This window comes from Achroia grisella, unplaced genomic scaffold (genome assembly GCF_030625045.1).
Source record: "Achroia grisella isolate CSIRO2021 unplaced genomic scaffold, CSIRO_AGI_Agris_v1 utg487, whole genome shotgun sequence".
Classification (NCBI taxonomy): domain Eukaryota; kingdom Metazoa; phylum Arthropoda; class Insecta; order Lepidoptera; family Pyralidae; genus Achroia; species Achroia grisella.
In genome coordinates, this window is record NW_026712891.1 from 5,820,562 (window position 1) to 5,845,475 (window position 24,914).

Below are 24,914 nucleotides of genomic sequence, written 5' to 3' on the forward strand. Positions count from 1 at the left end.
ACAATACACACATGGACTCTGTTTAAAAAGTGTAGCTATTTCGTAGATGACTCATATCATATTTTAGTCTGTTAGTTTATTAGGACGAAATGAAATTTATTCTGCTTAGCTCCTACAGAATGTGGGCAAAATTTATTTTATAGTATAATATTCATTGCAATCTATTAAATTCTTTTTGCCTTTTTGTTTAATAAATAATTATTTTGTCAATATTTGTAATATTTGAAAATGTGGTTTACAACTTTCAAGTTGTTTTATGTTTGCTATTACATACTTATGCACTCTTTTTGCATCTCTGGATGCATCCTGGGCATTTGTACTTTCTCCTCAAAGTATATACGATGCAATGCGTGTGCATAGACATAGTAAGCTGTCACTGCATCATCGCACTGCGTATTTAATAGAATTATTTTATTTACTAATTAAGTGCGCTGGAAAATTTCGATATATCACATTGAATTCTGATTAAAATAATTACAGAGTCCTAGATAATGTTCATTATTTTATCTTATCATATTCAAAGTTCATTAAATCATTGCCGTACACGAATATATTACTCATATACATATATATACATACATATATTTGATTGAAATTTTTATAAATAGTTTTTTTAGACCGATTGTCGTGGAGATCTTTGGGGGAGACCTATGTCCAGCAGTGGACGTCTTCCGGGCTGCGATGATGATGATATAGAAGAGTGCAGAAACCTAATATATTTCTAAAATTATGCATAAAAATACATAAAATCAATAAATTAAATATATGATATATTTTTTTATAATATATCCATTGTATTTTAATATATATTTTAAAAAACATTTTGGGCCACGCATTCTTACAACCGCGCCTGAACTCCATTGGACAAAGTTCCTAGTTTAGGTCTAGGCACAATTAATCAACTTGAATGTATTTACTACACTGATATTTGTTCAAGGTTACATATTTAGGTATTTAGTTGTAAATATAGATATGGATATTGAAAATAAATTGAATACACTGTATTCAGTAGCTAAATAGATACGTTTAGAGTTGCACACATAGCAACTCGGCCGTATCTAATCCTGAATTAAACTAAGCTTGTACTATGGATACTAGACTACTGATAGACATTCTTAAAAACATTTTGTTGTCCTTTTTTTTAATTTAATAAAATATGGATATAAAAAATAGATGTCTATGTGTGCTCGCGACTTCGTACGGGTGGAGTGACATTGTATAGCATTTTTAATATTTTTTTTTCGGTATATTCTAATGCTGTTGGCCGCAGCTGGCCTTTACAGCTTCACCGGACGTTAGGGGGCGAGTGCAGATGGCACTCCAAACCCGCGGAAGGACTTATGGAGCGGCTGAAGACCAACTCCTGCTTGACGGATACGACTTTAGTCTGAGGGCACCACTAGGGGTTCGAACCTCGGCTCAGGCTGTCGTAATATCGATCCCCGTTTGAATTGGACGGGGGATCGATCGGAAGGGTTTTAATTATTTAGGCTAATTATTTTACAAATAAGAAACATACGTATATATACGTAGTATCTCGTACATGTATGCACCGCCACTACCACACTATATATTGGTATTCATCATCATCATTACATAGTATAAAACAAAGTTTCTGTCGCTATCTGTCCGTCCGTATGTATGCTTAAATCTTTGAAACTACGCTACGGATTTTGAAGCGGTTTTTTTTAATAGATAGAGTGAATCAAGAGGAAGATTTATATGTATGATATATGTACGCCCTGGCGAAGTCGGGGCGAGTAGCTAGTTTATTATAAACCTATATCCATACTTAAAATATTTTTGACAGCCTCGGTGGTCTAGCATACCGCTTCACTATCCGATGATCGCGATTTCGATTCCTAGCACGGTACTAACATTTGTATTCATGAGTATGATTATTTGTATCGGTCTGGGTGTTTTCTATGAATAATATGTATTTATTTACAAAAAAAAAATGCATCCATATATTTATATCAGTTGTCTAGTACGCCATCTAGTCCCAAGCCAAGCTATGCTTAGCCTGGAACTAGATGGCGTTGTGTGAATTGTCCTGAGATATTATTATTATAAATCAGAGCAACACGCAAGTTTCTTGCTCATTCTTCTTGTCATGAGACAGCTTTCCGAAGGAGCAGCAGATGAAAATAAAAGTGATGTGTCTATTCAAAAGTACAAAAGTGTAAGTTTTAATAAATGTTTTTCTATTATATTCTATTGAGGGGGAAGGAATTGATCACGATGGTTTCAAGGGGGAATCGCGTGGAGGTCAACCTGACATGGTACATTGGTAGCAATGGAGTATATAGTTCACATTACTAACAATGCCCCCTTACGTCACACATTAGTGTGTGACATTGTATAACAAGGGATTTTTTTATGGATGATAATGGAATGGTGCACCCGCCTGCGCTAACGGTTTACGCTGGCAGGACACCATGGAACATAATAAGATGAGCATGAGGTCAGGTCAATTAGCCCATCGTGACCAATTCCACGATGGTTTCCGTGGAGGCCAAACTAACATGGTACATTGCTAGCAATAAGATCATCAGTTCACATTACTAATAATTCCATTTTTCCCCTCTAACAAGGGGTTAGTGGAGTCATAGTCACTTTAAAAAACATGAAATCTAGAGGAGTTGTTGCGGGGAAATAATACTATGTTCTCAATTGAGACTATGTATATTACTGATGGTAATAGACTGATAAAATGTGCATAAAAATATTGATCTTATATAGTAAATAACAATAGGAAAATATGAGGTGGGGTGACACACTTTAGACACGGCAGTGCTTAGTAGACAATATTAAATTATACAAATTTACTTCGGGTGCAATAAAAACAAATTTAATAAATAAAATGTGTCCAGCTGTAATGGGGACGCAGTTCCCCCTTCCGCAAAATTTGGGTAAAAATGACTGAAGTTAGTGTGACATAACAGATAACCCCTAACTGAAGATGATTCCTCGCGACGGTAGCTATAAACTTCCTACAAGTATGCTTTTAATATTTCAGTAAATATAATATTTGTCTCTTAAAAATATATCAGGCGTTTTCATCAGCTTCTCATGTTATTATTTTTATACGTTGTTAGTTGACTATTGTATCTATATGCAGAATAAATAAAACTCACCAGATTTTTTTATAGCATAGGGGATAAACGAGCTTTGGACTCACCTGATGTTAACTGATTACCGCCGCCTATGCACACCCAAGATCAGGGGAATTGCAAGTGCGTTCCTTAGTTTCAATATCGTATCGTATTGTGGAGACAGAATGTAAAATGTCATCTACGTGGGATCTCAGTATCACCTATTTTGTTTACTTTGTAACCTGTTTCGTATGTAAGGTACGATTAGGGAGTAATCCTGCAGAATGAGATGCATTACATCTTAGTCATTTGGGATGGTACAATGGCACACACATATGACGCCTGGTGCTGTTAGTGTACATAAGCGACAGTTACAGCTTACCATCAGGTGGGCCGTCACCTTGTTTGCTTAAAGTAATATTTATTACTTATTTAATTCGGATAATACTTATTTATTCAGTATTATGATGCTGAATAAATAATTATTATGATGTGTTATGACACAGAGTACTGCACACGTGTCACTGCAGCGCTGATTTTCTGTGATATTCTTACATATTATGTTAGTAAACAGTAGTATAGGTTATATACTATGTTAGTAAAATATTATTAATTTTATGTATTTTCAAATAATTATAAAGTATATATTAGCTTTCTGAATTCTTTCTCCATCTTTAACTTTATAAAGTTTCATACTTCGCATAGCAGCATAATTTTTAAAAATTTCTTTTCCCTAAATTATTTCATTATTTTTGTACTTTATAATTGACATTATTATTACCATTTTGAGCATAAATTCATATTTATTTTATTTAGTGATCCGTTTAGTACGTTTTAGTTGATCTCAGTTTAGTTGATATATATATACTTACTAGCTGTTTCCTTTGCTTTATTGACAGAAAATATAGTCTGTGATTAACGTCGTGATACAATATATATCTTCATGCCAAATTGAATAATAATTCAGCTGTTAACGGTAAAAAGGTAAGAAATAGAAAGATAGACACTATTCTGACTGTATAATGTTAGTATAGAGGAGAGGAAAGGTGATTGTTAGTAATGTGGACTGATGATCTTATTGCTAGCAATGTACCATGTCAGATTGACCTCCACGCGGTTCCTCCTAGAAACCATTGTTATAAATTCTTAGTGAATTTGTCACGATGGCCTATTATCATTATCATCTATAAAAAAAAATATTACAGATAAGTGTACATATGTATGTTGTTTTGATCGACACAATATAGTCCACTTGTTTATTTCCCCATATTATGACAGTTGCGAAAGCTTACGAGTTAAGTTTGGTAACTGATCATCGCTCAGTGCAGTGCACTGAACATGTGAAAGTATCTACCCAAAACTGCCGTCATACTACACTTGGTGCGTATTGGTACGTTTTAAGTTTGTCTAAGTTATTTAAGTCAAACATCTGTCAGTTTGTTATTTTATAATGAGTATGTATATAATTTTACTTTGACTGTTAACTTGCTTTAATTCCAACAACCCAGGCATCCATCCAGATAAAATGTTAAAATTCTTTAATTTGATTAAGTTTAGTTTACCGAAATAAAAGTTATTCTTATTTTGATATTGTGTCGCATCAGTAAAAACATAAATTAGATTTTAATTGATAATAATTATCAATAATTAATTATGAAGCATAAAATCAATGAACGCGTCCAGTTCCTAGGAAGATGTTGCCTCGACCGCCTCTGGTAGTTAAGTGAGGCAACTTTCCATTCATTGCCAGAACTCGGTACAGTGCCATCTAGCGGCACTTACTTTTAATAGTTGTTTTATTATAGAGGGCGCTGTATATATATCATGGCTAGTTTTCTATGCAATTTAATATCGTAAACACATAAATACAAATCTGGTACTGCCTACTGTATATATAGGTATAGCAAAATCTAAGCACCTCCAAAAATAAGGTTTTTTTGTGTAATTGAAATAGCAACCTAGTTCACAGTCTACTCAATGGTGATATGACAAAACTCCGTGATATCATTCATGTGTTACCATGCGGTGAACTAAGATATTTCTCATATACCATAATCGCACTGCCATTATATGTTCACTCTATAATTGAAACATATCTTACTAAGCACGTTGATTGACGGCTCAAATAGGCGAGACTAAGGTACACATGCTGACGCTATTTACATGTATACTTGGTCTTTGAAGCTGAAATTTGTAACATAAGCAATTATGTACATCATATAAAATAAAACATCCCTGAGAATTTTCAAAGCCTTCAAAGGCGGTAACAACTAGTTAATAATAAAACACTAACATTAATTCATCTGGCAAGATGATTACGTATAATTTACGACAATAACAATTGCCATGCGACTAATTAGTAATTGTAAAAAGCATAATGTTTTACGTAGTGTGATGCGAATCGGTTGCTAATTATACAAGTGTAAAGAAACGATGTATTTGAATCTTCAGCAAAAAACGTTTTTGGCCTTTTTTATTGAGGGGTTTGGGCTATTATCAGATGCTAAGACCTCTATCACTTACGGCTGCCTGGTAGACAACGTCAATATATGTACGATTTGTTTATGTGTATTGATGTTAAATAAATAAATAAAATTTTCATTTATTATCAGGCCGTCTCAACTTCTTTTTAATTTTAGGTTTGGTATACAGTTCGTCCCTGACGTGGCAATAAAGCATTGCGGCCCCGAACTAGGATGTCCCTGACCCGGAAGTGTTATAACATTGATTTCATCTTTACAAAACAATTACAATACAATAATAAAGACATAATTACAGTCTAACACGCTACGTAATAAATATATCTCATTTTATAATAATTTTAGTTTACACTTTTATTAGTAATTGATGCTATTGTCATTTTAAGTATACGTAAAGACTAAATAACTAAAATAAATAGGTGGGATGTATTTATTTTTCTGGTTATCATAAAACACTAGGAGAGTTAAATAGAGGGATACTGAAATAAGGTTGCTTCTAATTATAGTTTTAGGGTTATCATAGAACACTAGAAGAGTTAAATAGAGGGATATTTAAGTAACGTTCTCTCTAATTATTTTTTTAGGGTTATCATAGAATACTAGGAGAATTAAATAGAGGGATACTTAGGTAACATTGCCTCGAATTATATTTTTAGGGTTATCATAGAATACTAGGAGAATTCATTAGAGGGATACTTAGGTAACGTTGCCTCGAATTATATTTTTAGGGTTATCATAGAATACTAGGAGAATTAATTAGAGGGATACTTAGGTAACGTTGCCTCTAATTATTTTTTTAGGGTTATCATAGAATACTAGGAGAATTAAATAGAGGGATACTTAGGTAACGTTGCTTCTAATTATATTTTCATGGTTATCATAGAACACTGGGAGAGTTGTTACTGAAGTAACGCTGCATCTATGACAAACGTGATAATCTAAAGATCAAAACATATCAATTGATTACAATCGTTAATTACATTACATACAGATAACGTGGATCTGATAAATGCAATTCATTATTTTCGTAATTCTATGTAAATATTTTATATACAGTTACGAAAATTATTTTATCAATATTTATGTATTAATCTTATTATTATGAATTATACATATTATTATAGCATATTATATACTAAAGTTGTTAAGGATCGCCAACGCGCACGTAACACCCCAGGTATCTCAGGCGTCTATAGGCTACGGTTATCATTTACCATCAAAGAAACCGTATGCCTGTTTATCACCATAGGAATATAACAAAAAGGAGGTCGACTTGACAGATTGCACTACTAGTAATGGGTCCATTACCCCGCGATATTAACAATATCCTCATCCTTGCCCTTACTAATACAAATCTTAATAATATTCTAAAAACGCGATAGTTTGTAAGTATGGATGATTGTTACACTTTCACGCAAAAACGTATTCTGATGAAACTTTACAGTAATATAGGTTATGCGTCAGAATACACATAGATCATATTTTATATTGAAATATATATATTAAAATTTAAGGCGGTTGAAACCGCGGTAACAGCTAGAACATAAAAAAAAACGAAGTAAGGGTAAGTAAGGATCTTTCGGCCTCTCATTCACGGCTTATTTTGTAACTCTACTGGAATGTGGACAAATTCATGTAATATTTTATAGGGTAAGTAAGGATCTTTCAGCCTCTCATTCACGGCTTATTTTGTAACACTACTGGAATGTCTCTACTGGACAAATTCATGTAATATTTTATGGGGTAAGTAAGGATCTTTCGGCCTCTCATTCACGGCATATTTTGTAACACTACTGTAATGTCCCTACTGGACAAATTCATGTAATATTTTATAGGGTAAGTAAGGATCTTTCGGCCTCTCATTCACGGTCTATTTTGTAACACTATCCCTACTGGACAATTCGGCTGGCTACATCAGTTCAGAACTGACAAGAATCACCATTTAATAACTAAAAATCAATTCATTATAATAATAATAATAATAATAAAAAATCAATTCATTATGTTACGTTACTATTTTTTAGATAACTGATACAAATACTAGATATTTTTTTTTTTTGTAAATACATACATATTATATATAATATATTCATGAATACAAATGTTTGCGCCGTGCGAGGAATCGCCGAAGAAATAATAATAAACGTTACTATTTTTTAATCTTAATATATAATCTTAGCATATATAATATATTCCAGCTGAAGAAATAATAATAAACAATATCAACACGGCACACATCAAGAACGAACGCTGGAGTAATAATTCACATATTAAAACTCGAACAGCCAATATACGCGCCAATTCGACACGGCGTCACTATATTTGAGTGTAAATATTGCCCGACCTTGGACTAGAAAGCAGTCGAGTGTTCCAACTGCTCAGTATTTTAGGTGTGACGAATTTAAATACAAACTGATAAGATATCGTGAAAGTAATTACACGATTAAAGATTAGAAAAAAGTCCTTTATAAACTTCTCAATATTGTTAGAAGCATATATGTATTACTAATATTATAAACGTGAAAGTTTATGAGTATGGTTGTATGTTTGTTACTCTTTCACGCAAAAACAACTGAACGGATTACATTCGGCCAAAAGCTGTGGGGAATCATTAGATGCACTATTGGCGGAGGAGCAATTGAAACGGGCAGAATATGCTACGGAATTAAAAAAAGAGTCAATTAAAAGATAGTGAGTTTTGCGAGTTACAAAACAAAGAAAATGTGTGGTCCCTCACTAACAGGCTCCACAAAGATATTGCCCCAAAGAGGTCGCCCACCACAATTAAAGTTGGCAACTACTATACCACAAATAGACAGGAAACAGCGCATGCGTTGCTAAAGCACTTTTACCCAGAAGACATACCGAACTCATTACCAATTCATATTAAAACTCGCCAAGCATCTTCTGAAGCCCTACACACTGATGATGACTTGCCTTTTTCCACTGAGGAGATAGTCGAACAGCTCCGTGATATGAATTAAAAGAAGCGCCTGGGATAGACGGTCTTACTTCAGATATCTGCCTGCAGTTCACTTTATTATTTCCACAACAGGTTACCGATATATATAATAGATGTTTGACTTTGCAAAGATTCCGTGATTACTGGAAAAAGGCCTACATTAAAATTATACCTAAACCGGAAAGATTATACCGATCATTTCGTCCTTTGGGATTGCTTCCGGTATTTGGGAAGTTGCTAGAAAAGCACAATACAAATTTACAATCACTTCAGTAGTTTAGAAGTTCATCGCGGATAAACAACGTGACATATAATTTTTATATATAAAAATTTAACGCGGGTAAAACCGCGAGCAAACGTAGTATATAATAGTTATCAGTAATATATTATTTAATTTTATATATATCAAGTTAGAACAGTGTTTCCCAACCACGCCCCACAGGTGGGCAATATGATAGTTAAGAATACTCGAGTAAGTATTATACTCGAAAATGGAGTCTTTATTCAAATATATTGTGGATTGTGAATTTCAATTTTTCTGTATGTAATATTGTTAGAACATACAAACACTGTTGTCTGTAAATAATTTATTTGATTTAATTAATTATTTAACAAACACACTCGTCCCCTCTTATGGGCTAGATGGGGTAGTCATTTTTTTTTTCATTTTTTGGTATTTTTTTTGCCCGGTTTTTAGTCGAACATACATCTATATAAGTATTAACGCACTAATAAACTTCTTTTGCATGGCTTTGGTTAAAAAAAGAAAATCAACAATGGTTTACGACAAACGCGTTGTGCGTCAACTAAAAAAAATAAGTCGAATTGTTAATTACTTTTTTTAAGGCAAAAGAACAAAACGAAATATCTATATTTTTATAATATCATGACTGTTTGCTGAGTATATCTGGACGGCGTACATTGTATGATAATTGTGTAATTAAAAAAACTACAACTACCAAAAATATACGTATAATGAAACAAGATGTCCTTCAGTGCGAAATTACAGTATTAAAATTGTGAAAAACGTGTAATTATACTAACATTATAAGTATGAAAGTATGTAAAGATGTTTGGACTTTTGTTACCCAATCATGCACACGGTTGGACGAATTTCTAAGGAATTTAGTACACAGATCCAATTTTCATTACACTTTTGAATCTAACTCACGTGGATGTAGCTACGACATACAGTTAATCCTACATGTAATATTATCTTATCTGTGGTCCTACTAACATTATAAACGCTAAAATTTGGGAGTATGGATGGATGTTTGTGAATATTTACAGTAATATAGCTTATACATCAGAATAACGCATAGGCTATTAATTTCACATTCAGCATATTGGTGCAGACACAGTTAAAGCGCTCAATTTGAAATCAGGCTTACCCTATCATCCACCATGATATGGTGGCACCACCTGTTTCGCACAGGCCGTTGTGCCATTTAATATTCACCCATTAAAAATAACTTTACTTTTAATTCTATGCTTGTTTTTTTTTTGTTTTTGGATAGAGACTAGTGTAGTCTATTACTGTGTTTGTTATAGGTTATGAGATGAATTTCTAGAAGTCCATACTCACGAGATTACCCTTTAAGTACTTACTTACTTAGCAATGATAATAATAAACAATGCTTTAAGTTTACAAATAAAGGAATGAATGAGTGAGTGAGTTAGCAATATCCGCAATAATTACGTAAGTATAGAATTTGAAAAAAAAAAGCAATAACAAGGTTGCATATTACAGTGCTATAGTAATCCATGGACCTTGACTCGACCTAATTCCAGTTTCTGAACGCATCGCAAGCGTTCATTTCATTCTGGTTGTCTGTTAAGACAAGAGTCGAGTTGAGTGGCGTTTACGAGTACGTTAGTGATTTAGTCATTCAACAGTGTGTAGTGTGAACGCGCGCGTTTTGCAATCCTCCCGCCAAAAGTTTTGACAGATAGTGCAGTACATCTTATTTATTTTTTTATTTGTGTAATAGGCGTAAGTAATTGATGATATAATGCCTTTTTAATTTAATTTAGGTGTGATCAGCTTAGGGCAGTACTTAGACAAATTAATAGATTGAACTAATGGAATTTTATTGATGTTTATGACGGTACATGAACATGTGCAGGAATATTTTTAGTGTTTCTGGTTAAAATTACATGGTTAATGAAATAATTTAAATAAGTATAATTAAATCTATGCTAAATGAAAAATACCTTTCATGCATTTTTATTCATACACCTGCATTTTTTTTAAATAAATTATATGTTATTTTTTTAAATAATATCGCGATAGATGTAGGTTATTTAGTTATTTAATAAAATTAAAAACTTTAAATCCTTACAGTTCATAATGTCATCTGTGGATACGAATAAAAACGGACCGACGCCGACATTGCTTGAAAAAGCACCATGGTAAGTTTTTTTTATTTATATTAAATAACTGTATATTTCCTAAATTAATAATTAATATTTAGTCAATTGCCTCAATCAATCTGAGTCTGCAAATAATATGATCACGAAAAAGTGTTGCCAGGTGTCCCGATTTGCGCGGGACGTCCCGATCAGGGGTCTGGGGACGCGTCCCGAGATGTACTTGATCGGGACGCTAAATGTCTGATTAAGACAAGGCTAGATAAGACTCACTTGTTGTACTTGTTATGTAAAATTAAATACATATTTAATTTAGGTAATTAATATAATAATAATACAAATAATCTCAGGACAGTTCACACATTCGTATGTAGTTCGAAGTTAGAAGTTAAATTCCACGAGGACAAATTCGCGGGAATAGCTACTTTGACAATATAGTTTATATTTTAGATAATCCATCAAATCTATACTCATTTTTATACATTAAAATATACTTTTTTAAATATATCTATGTATAATCATGGACATAATAATCGGATACGAACTCAATAGGCGGCTATTAACGTGACGTGTGGCTGAACAATTCCCAACCGGTAATTTATTTTATAACTATCGGATATCCACATCTGAATTTACATTTACAGTTATGTACATATTGTACTATTATATGTACGTAAATATCGCAATATAAATTTAAAAAGTATACGTGGCCTATTAGTTTCTAACCCGACGTTGGCTTAAAAGTTGTGAGTTCGGATCTGTAAAAAACATAAACAAAAAAAAATATACAACTTCAATTTCTTGCGAGTTCTTCTCAGCGGAGTACTGACAAACTGGACAGTTAGAAGACAGTAAGAAATATAACAGTTGAGTTCCTTGCCAGTTCTTCACAATGACGTAGCTAGCCGAACTGAACGGTAGATTCACTAACTTCTAAGATAACAGTGGTAAAAGTGTATTACAGAATATTAATTTAAAATAATAAATCAGTTATCTAGTACCCATAACACAAGTATTAGCTAGCTTTACTTGGGTCTAGATTGCGCTGTGTGAATTGTAAAAAACTAAAAAAAATAAAAGCCTATTGAAAAAAATCATAATTCAAAAATAGAATGTCAAATTTACTTTGAAGATACAGTCATAATAGACCTATTACGTTATTCACAAATTTAAAAATACGTATATCAGATCTATAGTAAAAGCAATTTAGTGAAAAAAAATCATAAATCAAAAATACAACGTAGCTGTAGGCTCAGGCAATGTTAGACGTCATCAGTAGGAACAAAATAATTGTTGTATGAAGCTGTGATACCTATAATTTTTTTAAGAGGACGTATTTTCAAGTAATTGTTGCTACGTGTAATCTAAATATATATAACTCAAACGTGACTGACTGACATAGTGATCTATCAATGCACAGCCCAAACCACTCGACGGATCGGGCTGAATTTTGGCATGCAGGTAGATGTTATGACATAGGCGTCCGCTAAGAAGGATTTTGGATTAATTCTACCCCCAAGGGGATGAAAGTTTATATGAAACTTAGTCAATTTTAAACCGATCGGTCTGAGACTATGCATGCATAAAGCTACTTTGACGTAGGTTTTTGATAAATTCCACCTCTAAGGGGATAAAATAACGCGAGCGAAGCCGCGGGCAAAAGCTAGTAATAAATTTATTTGAATGATTTCGCAGTCGCTACTCCATTAGAGCAAAACATTTTTTGTGAGAATTGTGTATGATTTTCTTTTTTACATAGATTCAATTATGGTTTAGTTGTCATGAGGGAAGTGCCAACTCCTAAAAAACATAGTATTAATTGCTTTGTGCTCTAAATAATAGGTGACAATGCGAGTATGTGTGGCGATGAGTGGAAAAGCATGTAACATTACGTGTAGCTATGAATGCAAAAGCAATTTTTCAATCAGCTACTACCTGTGAGTACAACTTCGACGACCTCGGTGATCTGTGTTAGCACACTGTTTACTGTTGATTCAATGAATCCTGGTAGTTACATTGAATCAACAGTAATGAACCCTGATGGTTCAATTAGACTGTTTTCCTAACTGTAATAAGTATGTACAGCAGTAACCGTCAACTTTTGAGATTAGCGCTCACCAACTCAGACATAAAACTAGCGATCTTTATTTTGGTTTCTATTATGTTGATAATCTCCTATCACCAAAAGCTTTATTTTTAATTATATATAATATATATTATATACGCATACGCATAAGTAAGTAAGGTATGGATAGATGTTTGTTACATCTTCACGCAAAAACTACTGAATTGATTTTAATCAAACTTGACAATAATATTTCTTATATATCTGATTAATACATAGACTATAAATTTCATATGGATAAAACTGCATGTACAGCTAGTATTTTATATACAGACAGCAATCAATTCCATATTATTATAATTGTAGTAAGTATATGTTAAAAAAATTGGCGCTAATACCATACAATATTGGCAGAGGTTTGGCAGCGATGTAAGTGTTGTTCAATAAGTATTAACGAATATAGGTATATACTAGCTGTCCCGTCAAACGTTGTTTTGCTATATAAATTTAGGTACTTATATCGCTATTTAAATAGGGGTTGGTGGTAGAAGGGTTAACATTTAGGGTTTACAAAGGTTAACAAATACCTACAATAATTTTAATGCTACATTATAAAAAAAATGTTTGTTCAAAAAATGAAAACAATGGTGGACAAAAATGATAAGTGTGGACAACCCTTATCGCTTAGGGGTATGAAAAAGAGATAGTAGCCGATGCTCAGACCTATTGAATATGCATATAAAATATCATAAAAATCGGTCCACCCGTTTCGGAGGAGTATAGTAACTAACATTGTGATAGGAGAATTTGATATATAAGATACCTGTAGAGAGTTTATAGAAAATCATATATATATTAAGAGAACTGCAGTCGTACATGCCTAAAACATACATTTTACGTTAGTGGTTAAAAACACATGCCGCATTCCTATCATAATCACAACATGTTTTGGAAACGTTATTAATGTCTTTTATCCTGAGGAGATAAAAACCATCGCTTCTAAGAATATCCTTCAATTCTTGTCCCTCACGGATCTAGGTAGCAAACTTTTAGCGCAATAGGTCTAAGTAGGTCGTAGTGTCACAGCACCTGACAAAACCTTGTACCAGGAGGGAAGGGTATTGTTAGTAATGTGGACTAATGATCCCATTGCTAGCAATGTACCATGTCAGGTTGACCTCCACGCGGTTCCTCCTGGAAACCAACGTGATAAATTCCTGGTGAATTTGTCACGATGGGCTAACTGACCTGACCTCATGCTCATGTTATCATCCTCCACTGGTGCCCCGCCAGCGTAACTCGTTAGCACAAGCTGAGGCATCATTCCGTTATCATCCATACAAATAAAAAAATCCAAAAACCCCATAAAAAAAACATTTAATATATTAAAATTTCTAACATTAAATTTTCGATAGATTCCTTCAAAGTATAATTAGAAAAGCAAACAAGGTTTTTTTTTATGGATGATCATTTTATTTGTATTTAATTATTTACTTCAAGTTACTAATGGCCCACGTTATAAATACCTTATAGATTATGGAATGATGCATCCGCTTGCGATAACAATTTACGCTGGCAGGGCTCCAGTGGAAGATGATAAGACGAGCGTGAGGTCAGGTCAGTTGGCCCATCGTTTCCAAATTCATCAGTAATTTATCGCGACGGTTTCCAGGGGGAGCCGGTGTCCAACCTTAGTACATTGTTAGCGATACGCTAATGCACTTCCATGTAGTTCCATTAGTTAAATCATGATTCTGACTCTTCTGCATGACACGTTCATGCCAAACTAATATGTTACTTTTAACTTCTCTATAACTAGGGAAACTTACAAACTACTTTATATACTCATTCCATAATTTTTTATTCCTGATCGCGGCACACATTTATCTCAACAATCGCATCTCTGGCACATTTACAAGTCTTTCATTCATCTCTTTTACGGTCCAACATTCAGATTCATACATTTGTCTTTAGTTTAAGGGCGTATTCCAATTTCAAAATAAATAAAATTACATGCAGTACGGAACCAGATATAATTTCATCTCGCTTTTTTTTCTCAATATTACTCATTTTTATTGGTGATAAAGTAGCCGGTAACGTTACAGTAGATAAGTTCGTGTCGGTGAGGTCACGCATCTCGGAATATTCATTAGATTACGATAACGTGTCGTGAATATTGTTATGTTGAGTGTTACAAAAGAGATTATTATACATTCTAAAAATAGCTATATAATATAAATAGTTTACATATAAATCAATGGGTATTGTTATTATTAATTAATAAAACATTATTAATAAAAAAATTGGGTTGTGTGTTTGTTTTACATATATAAATACTAGCAGACCTGGCTACGCGTTGCTGTGGCTAAGGTTCAAATTAACTTGAATAAAATAATATTGCGCCTATAAATTGAGACGTATGCTATCCTATCTTTCAAGAATGAAATCGGTCCAAATTGAACACAATGTGCAAATCAAATTTGCAATGGGTTCAGTTCGGAATCCATCGCGGACAAATAACGTGACACATAATTTTTATATATAAAGATTAGTATATTCAAAATTCTTGATACCATAATTGAAAAACACAGTAAAAAGTAAACACACTATCCTATAACATTTTCTAGGTTTGCTGGAATAAATCTCTTAAGCTCGCCCAATAAGCTCGCTCTAAGAAATAAATATATAAATAAATTTAATGTACATATTCAATTTATTTATATATTTATTTCTTTTTTCCTATGTATGTGTACAATAAAGAATAAAGAAATAAAAAGGTTATAAAGTAGCGCATCGTGTAGACAAAAATCTCCCAGACCAATACAAAACAATCATCTCTCTCTTGAATACAAATAATAATAATAATAATAATAATTTCAGGACAATTCACACAGCACCATCTAGACCCAAGTTAAGCTAGCTAAAGCTTGTGTTATGGGTACTAGATAACTGATACATATACATAGATATATTTTTTTTTTGTAAATACATACATATTATACATAGAAAACACCCAGACCGATACAAACAATCATACTCATGGATACAAATGTTTCTGCAGTGCGAGGAATCGAACCCGCGACCATCGGTCGTAAAGCGGTGTGCTTGACCGCTAGACCACCGAGGTCGTCCGAGGACGTCGGACAAATGTTTGTATCGAACGAGAAATGACTCTGCAATTATCGGAACTAAGGTGGTGTTAAATTGGTAGACCAACGAGGCCATCGAAATATACATGTATATTATCATTTTTTAATCCTTTTTTATGAAATATGTACGTAATCGTATGCAATTAAAAATAACTTGGAAATAAATTACTTTGAAAATAATTGATAGTTCACTTAGATAATTAATTAATTATGCATAGACTAACGACGACGAGTGGTCTTTGGACGTTCAAAAGAGAGAAAATGGAGGTAGTAGAAGAATCATTGTATTCATGAGTATGATTGCTTGTATTTACTTCTTTCAACGTTTTGGCTTGGTGGCACTAGCCGTGGTCACGAAATCAAATGTTTGAATCGAACCTGCGACTATGGGTAGTAAGGCGGTGTAAGTGCGGTGGCTAAACATACTACACCACCGAAGTGGAACATAATAAGAATAATACAAAATTCTTATCTCTAAGCAATATTTTTCAGACAACCTTTGGGTGGAGGGTTCTAAACCCCATACTCCTCATTCTCCACTGGTGGCCCGCCAGCGTAAACCGTTAGCAGTAGTCGTAGTCAGACAAAGAATAGGCGGCTCACGTTATAACATTAATGTTATGTCCGATTTATTTTACCTTTACATAGAGGTACAATACATTGATCATCCTCTCCGATCGATCCTCCGTCCAATTCAAACGGGGATAGATATTTTTTTTGAGGGTTAATAATGGAATGGTGCACCCGCCTGCGCTAACGGTTTACGCTGGCGGGGCACCAGTGGAGGATGATAAGATGAACATGAAGTCAGGTCAGTTAGCCCATTGTGCAAAATTATCAGGAATTTAACACGATGGTTTCCAGGGGGAACCGCGTGGAGGTTTACCTGATATGGTACACTGCTAGCAATGGGGTTATCAATCCACATTACTAACTATCCCCTTCTCCCCGGGAATCGATATTACGACGACCTGAGCCGAGGTTCGAATTCCTAGCGATCCCCTCAAACTAAAGTCGTATTCGTCAGGCGGGAGTTGGTCTTCAGCTATAAGTCCTTCCGCGGGTTTGGAGTGCCATCTGCACTCGCCCCATATTATCCGGTGAAGCTGTAAAGGCCAGCTGCGGCCAACAACATTAGAGTGGTCCAAAAAACATTAGGTCATAAATATACATGCTGTATATTTAAGGTGTACATTTATTAACGAATAGAAGTTCTATAAAGCAGGTTAAACGCCTAATATGTACAACGAAGGTGGTCTGGATCATTTATTGAATGGCAGCGTAACAACTCTACGTTCACCCAATAAGTAAATCAAAACCAATCAAAATAACTTTATACATAGATTACAGCTAAGAACATCTAGCACCCAAATAAAGTTTTACTGAACACCGGGAAAGTATATTGTATAATGTATAAAATTCTCGTGTCACAGTTTTTGTATCAGAACTTCGAAAGGCTTGGCCGATTCTTATGAAATTATGTGTGTAATTATATTTTACGTCTGAGAATAGGATGTATTTTTTTATTTTCAATATCCCTAAATGATATGCCCATTTTTTTTTATTTTATAATTCGACAATACAAAATACAATCCAAAATTTTCACCCTTCTATCAATACATCAATTATCAAAGCAGGGGTTTTGTATATTATCGTTGTTTTCGAAATATAAGTTAAAATGAAGTTTTTTTATGTGTTAACTTATATTTAAACCCTCCGAGGTTTCAATCCAACGGGCATGGAATTTACGACGAATACCTACTCCCATACTAACGTCGTGTTTCCACTGCAAGCCTGAGTAATACAGCGGTATTACTCAGGCTTGCAGTGGAATTGGATTGGGTTTTCATGAAAGTCAAAATTAATATATCTTTAGTCATATAGATTAGATCTTATTACAGACTCTTATGATATGTCTAAATCGGTTAGTAAGTTCGGAGGTAAGTTAGTAAGTTAGTTCGGAGTGCATTCGAGTTAAAAAGAACTGATAAGAAACTTAGCTCTTATTCTTTTCAAATGAGCTTGTACATGTTTACAAAAATACAGATTAATTTATATACTTCAATCCTCTCTATAATTTCATCGAGGGTTTAGGGCACTCAAAACTCTTTACTTGCTCGTCTCCATATTCTTCCGGTGAAGCTGTAAAGGGTAGCTGTAACCTACAGCATTATAGTTGTTCGAAACAAAATAACACTCTAAATAAATTGAAGAATTTATATATGATAATAATGTTTTGGTAGAAAAACTCAACTTAAAATTCATAGCACTGACAATGTTATCTGATTGAACATAGTTCGAGTCCGTAGCAGTTTCTATGTTGATTGTCAAATGCTTAATACTTATTAATTTTTAATCTACTTAAAACAACATTTATTTAAAAGAGCAACACACAAATTTCTAGCACATTCTTCTTGTGATGAGTCTGACTGACTATTCAAAAGTGCATATGTATTAAGTTTATATGAATAAACATTATTTCTATTACTATCTAGTTCTCAGTAGACCGTATAACAGATATAATTATATATTATTTTTATCAGTTGTTTAGTATCTAATACATAAGTTTCTTGCTGCATTCCGAATGAGTGGGAGAATAAAAAAAATGTGACTATTCTAAAGTGCTTGTATTAAGTTTATTTGAATAAAGATTATTTCTATTTCTATTTCTCATAGTCAATCATTGATCAACTACTGAATAAAGTGCATTTCGCCGTGGCGCCATAAGATTCTCATAACGTGCCGTTATCGAACTATGATATCACTGTACGTTGATAACACGCGGTTATTGCCCCTGTTTCACTCAAGTTACATTATTTATGTATATATTAAGCTCATACCACAAGAACAATGGTTTGTGTTTAATAGCCATTGTTGGCATGTCACACCGTTTGCAGAGAATTTGAATAACAATATTATTATTAAATAATAATATCTTTATTGTACACGGTAATATTACTATGACTCTTTATTGGACACAGAAAAATATTGCGGCTTTATTAAAAAAATCTAAATTCAAAATATCTTTATTCATGTAGGTCTATTACAGATTCTTATGATATGTCAAATCTACCGTCAGTATGGAAAGATTTCGAGATTAGAAGAACTGACAAGAAACTCAGCTCGTATTCTTGTCAAATAAATGTTGTACATGTTTACAATAATAAACAAATTAATAATAACAAATTAATTTTTAAATTCAAATTTAGAATATTGCTTATTATTATTAAACTTCTATTATACTCCATAAAAAATTAGAATGCCAATATAAGTAAGTACAGAGGGTATTTACCCTTTCTTACTTACTACTACTGGATACTTCATAGAAATGTTAACTACGTCTGGATAAAGCCGGACATAATTAAGGTCTTTGATTTCGTCTCCGGGCAAATTAAACGGTGTCCGGCTTGTCTAACTTTTGTTAGGCTTTTTACGTTATTTCTATTGTTTAGTAGCACGTTGTACAAACTTCATTAGAATTAAAGAACAATTTTAAAAATTTTATCTAGAATTTAGTTTTGACTGATGACTTATTTGACTGATTAATAATGAAGTATTTAGAATGATCTAACATTCGATATTATCTATATTTAATTAAAATTTAACAAGATTTATTGTACCAAATAAGATTTATTTTATATACAATTCTTTTGTTGTACCTATTAATATTGAGACACAAATATCCAAAAATCAATGATGTTGAGTGTCCGCCATTTTTACCCAAATGTCCGGCCAAACTGTTGGTCTATCCGGATATTAAGTTTAGCGACCTGGCAACCCTATGCTTGACTACGGTAATAAGAATAAAATAATAGAATACAAATTATCGGTTTTTAATTATTATTGTAAAATAGATAGATAAAAATTATTTTCTACATTCTGTATTCCTAATAGAAATGTCATAAATTGAAAATTCAATGTCATAGACAGCATGTTAAGGTCAATGGACTGCGCGTGATGTTTGCGCGCGCAGCTTGTGTAACTGCACATGCGCGGACGCTCAAATTGTATATAAAGCAAATGTTCCCTGAGCTAATGGCCGTTTCCTTCCTGTGGAATAGAATGTTCCAGGCGTGGCTACATGACATTCTACTATCGTGTCAATGGGAGATTATTGATAGTCAGTACTGGCCTCGGTGGTTTAGAGGTTTAGGAAACCGTCTTACTTCCGATGGTCACGGGTTCGATTCGTCGCACGAGTAGAAATGTCTGTATGCGTAGATAACCTATGTCCGTCTTTATGGTAAAATCGATCTTAATATAAAATTCTATAAGATTGATTCAGCCGTATAGTCTATAAAAAGTAAATAATGAAATAAAAAAAACCGATACTAAACTCTATAAATGGGAAGAATCTAAAAGTACTTATACTCTTACAAATAAAAAAAAACGAATTCGTTTATAAATGATGGAATTATCATTAAAAAATTATAGCCATATTGAGAATCTACTACATTTTTGAAACAGACATTTCATTTTCATTAGTAAATACAGTGTCTTGTGGGTGCCACCTACTATGTTCATAGTCCCCTTTTCTAGATTGTCTGTAAGAAATTGCTCATTCATAACCATCAAACACCGTGTTCTAAGTCTTCTGCTTTGACGGGTGAGATGTGGCAGTCAAAATATAGAGTATATACGGAAGCTTAACACATTAGTCCAAAGGAATTAAAAGCTTGATTCCTTCTATTTTTTAATTAAAAAAAAGAAAAGTCAGCGTCCGTATAGTATATAAGTAGTTTTGAATAACCATATTTTTTTTATTCTACCACTAATCCGGAAATCAGTCTCATCACAAGAAGAACGAGCAAGAAACCTGCGTGTTGCATTGTGCATATCATTACCACATTCGTTAGCTATTTCAGTCTTTCCAGTTGTATAAACAAATATTACTGCATAAAAACAGTATGGCAAGACTTCGACGCAAGAGCATTGCAAAAACTTGATGCCAACCAATGGAAAACCACGTATTTGTGTTGTGTAAAAATAAGGACTTCTGTCCGTCAAGGACGGAGCTATTTAATATAATATTTTGTGTGTTTCTGCTTTGTTTCTTGTTACAACAGAATATACCTATTTATATTGGCGCGTTGTGTAATGTAGAGCCGGTACATGGTTTCAACAATTCTTAGTTATTACTGAAGTGTGTCCTTATTATTGATTAATATGTCAACTATTTCATATTGCTTTATGGTACTTATGCGGCCAGTTAGATTATTACGATGCGAGCTAGTAAATGTATAGTGATTAGCTGCCTACATATTTATAGTGTAGAATATAGGCAAACATAAACGGTGATAGTGTACGCTAACTTTCAAAATGTAACATAATTGCCATTATGAAAGATATACAAGAAATAAGAAATTCACCCGCATGAAAATTATAGCCAATATGTTATTCTCATGTATAAGGTATATAACTGTAAAGTTTCATCAAAATCCGTTCAGCACTTTTAAAAAAGAAAGAAAGAGTATCAATGATCCATCTATTCATAGTCACAAACTTTCGGGTTTATAAAATTAATAAGACTACTGCGATTATTTTGAATGTTTTAATTATTCTAGTGATTTTTTAATACATACCAACCTCTATGAGATTATAGATAAAAAACATAAATTAAATTGCTTCTGGATGTATTATTTTTTTGTCATATTCATTTTGATACCGAGATATTTTCACTGATCGCGAGATTATTACATTAAATTATATAATATTAGTATATCATATTTATATATCATTATGATTATAAAATAGAAACTGTAAATTTTTCTTAAGAAAAATCGCGTGAATTTTCATAAATATCTGTTAAGGCCTTTAAATTTGAACTCTAACATCAACGCTATAAAGTACAATTTCATTTTCCATTCAATGGGAATCTAGCCGAATTCATGAAACGCAATAATAAAACGGTATTGTGTGTTAACAAAAAGAATACACAGTCCACACAGGATACTGTACAGGACGCTCTGTTCGATTATTAATGCATTTTCGAAACGTTTCCTCTAATTATTATGCAATTACGCGCCGCCCGTTCTGCGAGCGCAGTGAAAGTGTAGCTCCTGACTGTACGGGTTTACTTGTAGTGTATCATAGTTTAATACGACGACAGTCCTTTTTGTCACTTGGTGATAAGTGACACAACAAATTGGACGATTTTGTGACAATGTGGTTTAATGTGTCCTTTGTCAGTAATAGCGGGAGGAAGAAAAATCTTCTGTTTTATAAGTAAGTTTTTCCTAAAAATATGTAACTCCAAGTAGTCTCTTATTCCGATTAATGTAGATGTTTTTTTTACTTAGCTATAGATATTGTTTGTCATTATTTTTATTGGATAAAATACGAAAAAAGCAACAAATCTTATTTATATTCGTGTTTTGTTTTTCTAAAGAAAATTCTATTCATTAAGTAATAGGTATATTTTAGGTCTATTAGAGATAGAGCTATCATAATAATTTATTCAGCAGTATCTAGAAATAAAAAGAAGGAATATTATTTGAAATCTAAAGTAAAGGTCTAAATGCTGATTTAAGTTTATGCAGAGTTATTTATCAATTCACAAATGGTATTTTTGTGTAAAAATTTTTTCTTTTAACTTTTCCTTACGTAATAGGTACTTTTTAGGTCTATTAGAGACAGAGCTATCATAATATTTTATACAGCAGTATCTAGAAATAAAAAGAAGGAATAGAATATAAATCTTAAATAAAGGTTTAAATGCTGATTTAAGTTTATGCAGAGTTATTTATCAATTCACAAATGGTATTTTTGTGTAAAAATTTTTTCTTTTAACTTTTCCTTACGTAATAGGTACTTTTTAGGTCTATTAGAGACAGAGCTATCATAATATTTTATACAGCAGTATCTAGAAATAAAAAGAAGGAATAGAATATAAATCTTAAATAAAGGTTTAAATGCTGTTTTAAGTTTATTCAGAGTTATTTATCAATTTACAAATGGGATCTTTTTGCGTTTATATTTGTTTAATAGATAACGATATTTTCTTTAATTAATACCCTCCTGACTTGAAGTGGTCGTACGTAGGTTGAGAATTTTTCAATGTTGTACGAAGGCGTAGTATCAAACTAGAAATATAAGATGTTAACTGTTACCCACGACTTCTTCTGTACAAACTTACACCCTATATCACCTTTCCGATTATAGTTTGAGATAAAATAGTGTCTAAGTTCATTCTCATGATACCTATCTTCATTAAATTTCATTAATATTCTTTCAGCCGATTGAACAGACATACTTACGTATTAATAATATTAGTATGGCTGTTAATTATCAGTACAATAATGTTATAGCAAAAGCAATTGTATTTTTATAGACAAAAGTACTAATTTTCCTTTTTATAAATCTTAGTATGTATTATTTGCTGATAGATAATGACTTTCTACAAAAAATTCTACCCTATATACGTAGCTACAATAGCGAGATATATCTGTTGTTGTATAAGGTATATATTTCCAATTCTATTTATTCGGATATCCATATATTTTTTCTTGTAATCACTCATATTGCATGCGTACCTGAGGCTCGGTTGTTAATACCGCAGTGAAAATGGGTATGAAGACATAACAACTTAGTCAATGTAACATTATTTCCTCAAATGATGTACCTGTGAATGTGCTGTGGTAATAGCTTCGTTAGGCTTCAGTATATTTTCTCTGTCTATCAGAATGCGTAACTCCACAAAATATCGAAATAAGATTTTTAATGCATAGTACAGTATTTTGAAGCCTATCTATTGGGTTATTTCATGTGAGCCGCAATATATATTTATATATAGTTATAATATAGCTATATACAAATATATACACTATAGCATTGAAATTTAAATTATCCCGAGCATAGTATAAATAAGCAGCAATGTAATGGCTGACTAAATATATTTTAGTACCATATTTAATACGATTTTTTTAGTATATTAACAATTATTACTTTATTAGCTCATCGCTTCATTTTAACCTACAATCTGCTGTTGGAATTTATTATAAATTTTGCTTTAATATGGGTTTCTTAATATTTGTAGTATACCTAATTATATTACAGATAAGAAAATATTACTTAGTAATATCACAGATAACATAATATGGTAATATCAAGCTTATAACAAATCAATTTTTGGTATAATTCTGTAACTACATAATTTTAATATTGGTTTTGTTTTCATACGATGTTACCTCTTATAAAGCATAGTGTTAATTGCTCTGTGAAAATATAGGTACAAATTTGTATTTGTGCAATTGTTCACAATATTAGCATCATTTAGCATTGTGTGACAAGTACAGAGTACTTATTTGGTAGATGCAAATTTGTCATCGTACTCTGTGCAGATCATATAATACATTTATTAGCAAAGCACCAGGTATTAGGTAATATGGGCCATGCTCTTCGCCTGTCCAAATTGGGAAATTTTAAAATAATAATTAATAATAAATATTGGCGTCATATATATACAATAAATAAAAAAAATTGTGTTACAAAAAATGGTTAAAATTACAAATATTTTATAAAAAGAATAACTATAAATAACTTAAAGATAATATATATATTTATATAATAAAATAATAAAAATGTCTAGATTTTTATATCACTCACAAATACAATATGGAATAAAATACTGATATCTATATTATATATGACGGCAAATAGTTATCGTCTAAGCGTTGTTTTAGCAGGATTTTTTCTTCCATACGTAGAGCATAGAGTAATACAATTTAAAAACAAGTTATTAGTAAAAGAATATCATTGTCTCTTTCACACACTGCAACAACAAAAGGATATCAG

General features: G+C 32.5%; 1 protein-coding gene across 2 annotated transcripts in view; it reads left to right on the top strand.

Annotated features, from left to right (window-relative positions):
- The first annotated feature begins 10,372 nt into the window (after positions 1-10,372).
- Positions 10,373-24,914, top strand: part of LOC131845918 (17-beta-hydroxysteroid dehydrogenase 13-like) — a 33,033-nt gene continuing 18,491 nt past the window's right edge. Inside the window, exons 1-2 of one of the 2 annotated variants that reach the window (XM_059195078.1) lie at positions 10,373-10,530; positions 10,882-10,949. In XM_059195078.1, the coding sequence (XP_059051061.1) occupies positions 10,888-10,949 (62 nt within the window). In that variant the 5' untranslated portion in view covers positions 10,373-10,530; positions 10,882-10,887. Of the gene's footprint in view, positions 10,531-10,881; positions 10,950-22,170; positions 22,347-24,914 lie in introns of those variants that run through there. The other variant, XM_059195079.1, reaches the window with a different exon arrangement.